We start from the raw sequence: 10,501 nt of genomic DNA on the forward strand, positions 1-10,501 counted from the left end.
CACATTCAAACTAAACCGGCCACTATAGTGCGAGTTTTCGAAAACTTTCGATTTCAAGCATTTCGTTTATTTCTTACTGCCCTTGGATTTTATCAAACGTAAACCGGTGATCAAATATTCCTCCTAATGCGTTGACTTACGACAGGTTTTCTAAAGCTATTAGCACCTCGGAAAAACAAAAAACACACAAGAAAACTGCTACAGGTAGCAAAGACTGCAGAACTTTTAGACAATAGCTACTTATCACACACACACACATATGTATTGTGAATAACTTGATCACGAAGGATATAAAACTTGATGCTATGTATAAATAAAGGTTTTTTTGCCACGAAGGAAAAAATGAAAAAGCGAGATAGCAAAGCACTTTCGGTCCTGTTCGGACCCTTTACTGAGGCCTCAGTAAAGAGTCCGAACAGGACCGAAAGTACTTGGCTATCTCGCTTTTTAATTTTTTCCTTCGTTGCAAAAAACCTTTATTTACACATGTATTGTATATGACATTATGCACAAAACTGGACATACTTCTGTTTACAATGTGCGGAAATTGGACGAATACATGATGTGCATATAGATCTGTCTTCACCAACGGCCGAAAGTCTTTTTGCACAAATTCAGAGCAAATATTTGGAATGGACGTTCCGTATTGCTTTCAGAGTTCTGTGCAACCAATTGTCCGATTATTCTGATACATGTCAATGGGAAGACAGCCAGTAATGAAATGGAACAAGACCACATGAAAGAAATATGGTTATAAGTTTATTTACAACAGTAGGATAAATATTTCCGCAAAAATATTTTGCTACAAATCTAAAGGTACAAGACAAATCGTACATCATAAAGTAAAACGCATATGCCACTGGGTAATGCCTCTGGTTACAGTATACATACAGAAGACAAGCTGATGTATCATAAACGATAATACACTCTGCACATACATACTGTATCTTCGAAGACGGACAACGAGAATGAATGACAGATTCATGAGAAATTATGAATATCCATCCAGGTGAACTGCACGGAATAACAGATCAATTTAGTGGCCTGAGAAAAATGAAATGATCAATTATGTATGTCAGCGAATGAGAGAGAGAGAGAGAGAGAGAGAGAGAGAGAGAGAGAGAGAGAGAGAGAGAGAGAGAGAGAGAGAGAGAGAGAGAGAGAGGCTAAAAGTTGTTCAGTCCCTTAGACTTTTCCCTTTTTACTCCTGCACCTGAAGGAAAAAATGGGGTCTTTCTACCACCATAAATGATTTTGAGTAATTGTAACACAAGAAGAAGAAGAAGAAGAAGAAGAAGAAGAAGAAGAAGAAGAAGAAGAAGAAGAAGAAGAAGAAGAAGAAGAAGAAGAAGAAGAAGAAGAAGAAGAAGAAGCATCAACATCACTTGACGTAACAAGTGTTGCCGTGCCGGAGGCATTCCTGCAGAGGCTCTCCTTCAACTATGGTACTCCCGACCTCGTCCAGTAGCTGTCCTGACCTGTCCGCTCCCAGCGCGTGCGCAATGCCAGCCCTGCGTGTGACACAAAACTTTAGGTGAACAAAGACCTGAAGTCACAGAATATGTTTGATATTGACGTCTGGTCTTCAAGTAAACTTGCATTTGTATTGATAAATAGGACTAAACGTTCAAAACTGCAATTATCAATTGCTAGACAAAGCATAACTAGTAATTTCTTTTTTATAATTAGCATAAGAAAAGGCAAATCAATGTCTATATGTAGTAATAGGTAGATATACGATCGTCCATATATTTTAATATATAGGCAAATTAATGTCTGTTAATGAAAATTATGAGTCAAATGAATGTCTGCTGGGGAAAATTGATCAGTATCTGATAAATTGTAATAAAAACACTATAATACTGAGGATAAGATGACAATAAAAAAAAAAAAAAAAAAACGGCAATGACTATACATAGTTTTTGTTAAAACATGAGGATTTAAAAGATTATCAATTATCACTCCTCTATAAGTGAACACTGATTTGTATATGCATGGAATCCAGGCCAAATCATGAGAATAAAAAGAAAATAAATTTACTTGAATGGCCATCAGCAACTTTACGGGATAATTAGAAGTGAAGATGACATGAATCAAATTAATTTTAGAATACAAGTGAAAACAAAAATTTCTGCAAGATTGAAATCGGCTTCAGAATCTGCAGAATGAATTAAAACAAATATCTTATAATACGGATAAAAACGAATAACAGAAACGACGCTCATAACAAGAAGACGAATCTGAAATGGCTGGGAACATTGTTAGAGTTGAGAAATGATTAGAGGAGTTCAAAGGAAGGAAAACCACTCACGCCAAAAGGGAGTTTGCCGCGTTGTGTGTCCGAGGGAAAAGTGATCTTGGGCGTTATCTGAACAGGGAGCATCGAATGCAGCCGACTCTTCTTCGCGTTCATACCACAGGGAATTCAAGGCGCTGACGAGGTGCCTCAGTGTCATCCAATGAACCGGTTCGACGTCGCCGTACTTCTCGTCGGCGCCTTCCAATAACTGTAAGAAGGAGTAGACGAGATTGGGCATGTCAGAGAGTTCCATGAATGTCAGGTCGTCCGACCTCCTGCGACGGGCAGCTGCGGTGGTCACGATGACCTTGTAGGCCAAGTAGGCTAACAGGGCGGCTGCTCCTAGTCCACCCAAGATGAGATACGGGTCCAGAAAGACGCCAGATTTGTACCCTTGGCTGTACATTCCGTAGCCTTCATCGAAAGAGCCGTAGCCACCATATCCGTAGCTTATTTCTTCGTGGCCGTAATGATCTTTATGCCCATAGTTATCTTTGTGGCCATAGTTATCTTTTTGGCTATAGTGGTCCTTGTAACCATATTCAGCGTCGTGATATCCTTTGCGTCCCATAAGAGAACGTCCCACAGCTCCTTCTGTTGGAGGTCCGTTTATGATCACCTCCAATCCTTTGGCGACCAAGGGACTACTTTTAGCCAGATCAGCCTGGAAGTCCTCGATGTCCTTCCTGGACACGAACCTTTCAGCAACGCTGAGAACATGTCCTATGAACTGGTGCATCGTCTTCCACGCCGTGTCCCGCACGATGTTGTTGATCACCGTCGAGAAGCTCGAACCGAAAGCTCTCCCAGGGTTCAGAGTATCAAAATGGTCGAACAGGGGCTTCATCTCGTTCGCCAAAAAACTAGCGAGTCCAGAGTCGACTTTCTTGCCCACGACGTGTAAGAAATTCACCCTGTCGCCTAAATCGAGGACCTTCTTGATTAAGCCTATGGGTAACTTGTCGGAAATATCCTGTATCTGGTATTCATCCTCGAGCCAGTTTGAGTAACTAAGGGCTAGCGACTTAAATTGGGCCCATGCATCTCCTCGAATCACGTCCAAATACTGGAGAAGTGGGGATTTAGCGTGCTCTTTCTCGCCCGCATGCGTTAACGTTCCATTGTCCCTGGTCAGTGGGAGAAATGGCAGTTCTAGAATCTCGTTCAAAAGCTCACGAGACGGTGAATTCTTTCGCTCTGGCGATTCTGTTTTCTTAATGTCACTCACTCCTAGTTCGAACAGACTTCCGAGGACGCTGTCACCTGCAGTGCCTGGCTGGCGAAAAGGGCTGAGGATACTGTCACTGCTTGGTGGTACTGTCACACTCATGACTTCTTCGGCCACCTCTTCTGGCTCTAGTACTACAATATCTAACTTTCCTCCAGTATCTTGAGATGATCGATTAGCGAACCTGTCATGCAAAGAACGTAGAGGGCTTGGGCCTAATCGCAAAATTTCCATAGGATTAAGAGCAAATGTCCCAGACTTCACTCCAAGAAACACCAAGGCCATCACGTGAAGTAGAACCTGCAATAAAAAAAAAAAATATATTCAGCAAGAGATTGCTAATTTCTAATACCATTTATGACTAAAACACAAGATTTGACAATAGCTACTTATGGGATTACTCTAGATTAAAATGAAGAGCTATCTGTGACCTCAGAATATGGAAATCTCTACCAAGTAAATAAAAAAATAGTGATATTAACAGCACAGATGAATTCAGAAGCTGGTAATGAAAGCTTGTATTAAAGAAGTACTGTAATAAACGAACTATGCTACTAGATGCAAGAAATCTCTCTCTCTCTCTCTCTCTCTCTCTCTCTCTCTCTCATCCTCTCTCTCTCTCTCTCTCTCTCAAGTTAAAACATAAATTTGAATACTGAAGTGAATGAACCATTATATTAAATGAAAAGAAACTATCTCTTTCTCTCCATGTGAGAGAGGGAGACTATGGCAGTTTAAGTCATATAAAACCGACACGTTTGCAAGAACGACTTTACCATTTTCTTTCCAAAAGGAAGGACAAAATGTAATGATACCAAACAACCTGAAGACACGGTCATGGAATTTATACGTCAGCCTCCCACTCGTAGGTAGGTATATAGTACCTCCGGCAGTGGACAGTTAGTTCCGAGTCTTCTCTTTATAACTGTGCGCGTAACTTGCGGGCGTGAGCTGAGCTACAACGCTGCTGCTACGTTTGAAAGATGAAAGGAGCTTATAACGTTTTCTCTAGCCTAAAGTGTCTCTTCTCTTTACTACTTCGTCGTCGTTTTCTTCTTCTCCATAATATTCCAAGGAACGAAGCTTCAGTTATATGTGTTAATGTAACTTTTCACAAGAAAACATCATGAAATCGGTTCTTATATATTCATACATTTTTCGTGTTTTGTTTCTTGAGATGAATATGAATTCATATTCGAACAGGTTTCCCTCGTCATGCAAGTAGTCATGACGATTGCATTGATTGCAGAATATTTACAATCAGTTCGTGCGCAAATCTACCACAAACTGATACATTACATTTGCCCTCATCCATCATTTACTATGAACCACACAGTATACAGGGCGGGCCAGTGGGGATGACATAGTTTAACTTATCAGCCTGGGGGTTGCCTACTTCTTCTCTTATAGCATCAGTGTGAATAGCAGCACCGTTAGATCACGTTTCGGGTAACATGTCTATTCTTTTGGACGACGACGCGAAACGAATTGGTGCTATTTATCATTTTCAGTTGACTTTTTCTGCTTGTTTTACGAGATCCTTTCCGGATTAACTTTATCCTTTAAAATTCTCTGTTTTAATCCTTGTCTCTTTCTCTGTGAGGAAACAGAGATATTCAAGAATATACTCTGATCTCTGAAGAAGACTTCTCGAAAAATGTAGTATACTATTGCCTTTGTATGCATGATGGGATTTCGTAGGCGCCTATACGTAGTTTCCCTAGTACTATGGAGATCCTGGTTGGTCCAGAGGTCCACACCAGGCCTTTTTATTCACTTCAACACTTTCATCTCCACTTACAGTAGCCTCTGTTATGAGCTAGGAACTTTACTTGCTCAAAGCGAAGCAATTCCGGCCATAGAGAGCGATATATTAGTCTCAAAACCACCAGATTGTTCTTATCATCATTACAAGCGATTGACACAAGAAACGCAGAGGAAGACAAGAACTTCCAAAGTCTGAGAGCAAATGATTCGAAAAACTATCAAACCAGGCTGACAATTAGTTTCAGATAATAATAATAATAATAATAATAATAATAATAATAACAATAATAATAATAATAATAATAATAATAATAATAATTTCTTTTACAAGTAGCCAATTATAGTTGTCACGAGGCAGAAATGTTTATTAAAATTTCGTTCAGTGACAGTCTATTCTTTGGAACGAAAACGTTTGATAAATCTATATATACACGCACAAACACAAGCACATTACACACACACACACACACACGTAGTGACCCAGCTCGATTTGGACAGACAAGCCTGTCTGGTACCTCAGTACTGACCAAAGTTAACATTAATCAATTAGTGAGGTCCTTGGGTCGTACAATACCATACTATGCGGAAACAATTGAAAGACGTGGGAAGAATAGAAGACGCTTGAAATCATTGGCAACACAAACAAAGAATGGTTTTACTCGGGACTACTGAAATTATATAATCGCCATGAAAATATATCTAACAGTGGTCGTCGCATAGTCGTCACCTTGCTACTAAAACTACTAATGCTATACTACTCAAAATAGTATCAACATTGATATTAATGATGTATAATGTGAAGATGCTAATCTAGTCCTCAGCCTTCGACCCCTACAATTTTCGTGACAAACTTTTCAGTTTTATGATGAATTTACACGAAACTTTGGTTTTTAATTTAGTTTCGCCACAACGAAGTGCATGTATATATGTATACTTACATACATACACACATATATATAATATACATATATGTTGTAGGAAACCCACTAAAATTTGGAAAAGAAAAATTGAAAGTTTTTTTTTTAACTTTCGGAGAGTACATTCTCCCTCTTTCAGAAAGTACAAAAAGTTACCAAAACTTAAGACAGAGATCAAGGTAACGGAATGTCATTTCTTTTACCTTTACCATTGTTTTAAGTTTTTATAACTTTTATTTCTTTTTAATTTTTTCTATTTTTATTTTAGTGGGCTTCCTTCAACATAATTCAGTGCACGGATACAGGGTTTATAGCTTTGATATATATATATATACATATATATATATATATATATATAGATATATATATATATAATATATATATGTGTGTGTGTGTGTGTGTGTGTGTGTGTGTGTGTGTATAAATATATATATATATATATATATATATATTATATATATATATATATATATATATATATTACATATACATATACAGTATAACTTACCCTGGCCATCGCGACTAGAATTTATGTAGGACCCCAAGTAAGCGTAGTTATCCACTAATCCTCAGCACTTCATGTTACTTTTGCGACTAAGATTCCTTATCGTTTCACACGAGACGCAACCAACCATCCAGTACGATAGATAATGACACAAGACGAAAGACCGACGACGGTTTAAGCACAAGTCAGCGACGTAGGATATGCTCCAGTGGACACACAAGAGAGGAGGGTCCCCACCTGCTAGCGTGCTCGTTTGCCCTGGAATGAGCAGCCGAAGCCTGGAAGATCATCGAGAGCCAAATGGGGCGTGGAACTGAAGGTTTAGGGCGGGGGCTGTGAACTGGAAAATTTTTCAGTGCTGCTGATAAACTACATCAGAATAAGAGATAATATTTTTTTTTACTTTTCCCAGGTGTTTTTGAAGTAGTGTTGCGAAATTCCTTTTAGTCGAGAAAAGTGGAACAGCCGAAGAGCGCTTCGCGTCATAAGGGCGCGATTATCCTTCGGGGCAATGGGTTAAGGATGTGGGTCAGGAGTGCGCCATGGAACTGGTTCCTTTCTGCTGCTGAGGCGATGGAAGCCTTCGAAAGATAACAGTTAACTTCGCAGTAATCTAGGAAAGTTGTCGGTTAAATTGACTCGAGAAGCTTCGATCTTCAGTTGACTGTTCTCGTTACTTTATCTACGGATAACTGACACCGTTCTTTTTGGCTATCGTTTATTTTTTTCCTTGAAGGTTAGTCGTCATTACCTTTTCTGTTTTTTTTTTAGTTTAATATTACTTCTTGCCTTAGATATCTCCTTCTCGACCGCTGCGCGCGCATTCGTCTCCCTTTACCAGTTTAAATGGAAGTTTCTGGGAATAATAATAATAATAATCTTCATTTTTTCTTATGTTTTTAGGATCTTTTTATGAAGTCTACGCAGAGGTTCGTGCACCTACGAATACTATATATAAAAAATAATTTGTCCGTGTTGCAAGTCAGCCATAATTAGGGCAGTGAAAGGGATCTTATTTCCAGGATGTTCTTAAAAGTCTGGACATAGCCTACAAAATCAAGGCTGGAAAAAGCCTGCAAATTCAAGACTGGAAAAAGCCTGCAAAATCAAGGCTAGAAAAAGCCTGCAAAATCAAGGCTGGAAAAAGCCTGAAAATTCAAGACTGGAAAAAGCCTGCAAAATCAAGACTGGAAAAAGCCTGCAAAATCAAGGCTGGAAAAAGCCTGCAAATTCAAGACTGGAAAAAGCCTGCAAAATAAAGGCTGGAAAAAGCCTGCAAAATCAAGGCTGGAAAAAGCCTGAAAATTCAAGACTGGAAAAAGCCTGAAAATTCAAGACTGGAAAAAGCCTGCAAAATCAAGGCTGGAAAAAGCCTGAAAATTCAACTGGAAAAAGCCTGAAAATTCAAGACTGGAAAAAGCCTGCAAAATCAAGGCTGGAAAAAGCCTGAAAATTCAAGACTGGAAAAAGCCTGCAAAATCAAGGCTGGAAAAAGCCTGAAAATTCAAGACTGGGAAAACCCTGAAAATTCAGACTGGAAAAAGCCTGCAAAATCAAGGCTGGAAAAAAACATGCAAAATCAAGGCTGGAAAAAGCCTGCAAAATCAAGGCTGGAAAAAACCTGCAAAATCAAGGCTGGAAAGAGCCTGCAACATCAAGGCTGGAAAGCCTGCAAAATCAAGACTGGAAAAAGCCTGCAAAATCAATGATAAAAGGAAAAAACCAAAAAGCCAAAATCAAGGCAAAAAGAAAAGGTAAAATATAAAAACCTTAAAAGAACTGAAAAGTTCTGGCAAAAATCAGGAAAAAAAAAAAAAAAACTCGGAAAAATAGGAAAAAACCAGCAAAAATCAGGCAGTGAAAAAATCTATAGTAAAACTTAAGACTGGAAAAAGTCTGCAAAATCAAGACTGGAAAACGCATGCAAAATCAATGCCGGAAAAATCCTGCAAAATCATGAATAGAAAAAACCAGCAAAATCGAGGCTGGAAAAAGCCTACAAAATCAAGACTGGAAAAGGCCTGCAAAATCAAGGCTGGAAAAATTACATAAACTCAAGACCGGAAAAAGTCTGCAAAATGAAGACTGGAAAATGCTTGCAAAATCAAGACTGGAAAAATCCTGCAAAATCAAGACTGGAAAAAGCCTGCAAAATAAAGACTGGAAAAATCCTGCAAAATCAAGACTGGAAAAAGCCTGCAAAATCAAGACTGGAAAAAGCCTGCAAAATCATGAATAGAAAAAAAACCAGCAAAATCAAGACTGGAAAACCCCTGCAAAATCATGAATAGAAAAAAACAGCAAAATCAAGGCTGGAAAGCCTGCAAAATCAAGGATGGAAAAAGCCTGCAAAATCATGACTGGAAAAAGCCTGCAAAATCATGAATAGAAAAAACCAGCAAAATCAAGGATAGAACAAACCTACAAAATCAAGACTGGAAAAGGCCCGCAAAATCAAGGCGGGAAAAATTATATAAACTCAAGACTAGAAAAAGTCTGCAAAATCATGACTGGAAAACGCCTGCAAAATCAAGGCTGGAAAATGCTTGCAAAATCAATGCTGGAAAAATCCTGCAAAATCAAGGCTGGAAAAAGCCTGCAAAATCAAGACTGGGAAAATCATGCAAAATCATGAATAGAAAAATCATGCAAAATCAAGGCTGGAAAAAGCTTGCAAAATCAAGACTGGAAAAAGCCTGCAAAATCAAGACTGGAAAAAGCCTGCAAAATCATGGCTGGAAAAAGCCTGCAAAATCAAGACTGTAAAATGCCTGCAAATTCAAGACTGAAAAAAGCCTGTACAATAAAGACTGGAAAAAAGGATATAAACTCAATGCTGGAAAAAAAGCCTGTGAACTCAAGACTAAAAAAAGGATATAAACTCAAGTCTGTAAAAAGCCTGCTAATTCAAGACTGGAAAAAGCCTGTGCACTCAGACTGGAAAAAGACACGCAGCTTGGAAAAAGCCTGTACAATCAAGACTGGAAAAAGCCTGTACAACCAAGACTGGAAAAAAGCCTGTACAATCAAGACTGGAAAAAGCCTGTACAATCAAGACTGGAAAAAGCCTGTACAATCAAGACTGGAAAAAGCCTGTACACTCAGACTGGAAGAAGACACTCAGAATGGAAGAAGACACTCAGACTGGAAGAAGACACTCAGACTGGAAGAAGACACTCAGACGGGAAAAAGGCTGGAAATCAACACTGGAAAAAGCCAGTTAACTCAGCCACTCACTCTGAAAGACAAAACAAGTCCTGAAACAAAATGATTGAATGAGATGTTAAGAAACTTTAAAGCTTCGAAAGACGATTTAATAATGAAATAATGAATACACTCAAGAGATTATTGTACAAGGGAAATGATAATGCATAAATATGAATCATTTGGAAATTGATGTGACATATTTTTCCCTGTGAAGGGAAAAATCATTACACAGAGATCTGGAAGTTCTTGTCGGATAAGCCAGTCCGTTAACTTGATCTAGTCAATTTTTGTGAAAAAAAAAACACAAGCAAACTCTTACATTCTTTCTTCTGATACCGATGCTCTTATGTTTTGCGATGGGTGGGGGGAGGGGTGGGGGTGGAAGGGGGGAACGAACACAAGTGGGACGCCAAGCTCCTCGGCCCATTTCCAGCCCAGTACTGAACGAATCAAAGAGGAGGAAAAAAAAAAAGACATAAAAGATGGAAACCAGCTTAACCGCAGAGAGAGAGAGAGAGAGAGAGAGACCTCAGGCCTCTCTCAGTCAAAAAGTTATATGATTCAGGAAAAGCAACAGA

General features: G+C 38.9%; 1 protein-coding gene and 1 long non-coding RNA gene across 2 annotated transcripts in view; both read right to left on the bottom strand.

The window, feature by feature from the left end:
• Positions 1-1,089: 1,089 nt before the first annotated feature.
• Positions 1,090-2,364, bottom strand: LOC135200484 (uncharacterized). Its single transcript, XR_010311290.1, has 2 exons — positions 2,312-2,364; positions 1,090-1,511 (listed from the first exon to the last, which is right to left on the bottom strand). It is a non-coding gene; the product is annotated as an uncharacterized LOC135200484 (long non-coding RNA).
• The window catches only part of LOC135197890 (uncharacterized), a 47,083-nt gene continuing 38,946 nt past the window's right edge, over positions 2,365-10,501 (bottom strand). Inside the window, 2 exon segments of the mRNA XM_064225108.1 lie at positions 2,365-2,396; positions 2,399-3,827. Of these exon segments, the coding sequence (XP_064081178.1) occupies positions 2,365-2,396; positions 2,399-3,827 (1,461 nt within the window).

Source organism: Macrobrachium nipponense, chromosome 23, assembly GCF_015104395.2.
Source record: "Macrobrachium nipponense isolate FS-2020 chromosome 23, ASM1510439v2, whole genome shotgun sequence".
Classification (NCBI taxonomy): Eukaryota; Metazoa; Arthropoda; class Malacostraca; order Decapoda; family Palaemonidae; genus Macrobrachium; species Macrobrachium nipponense.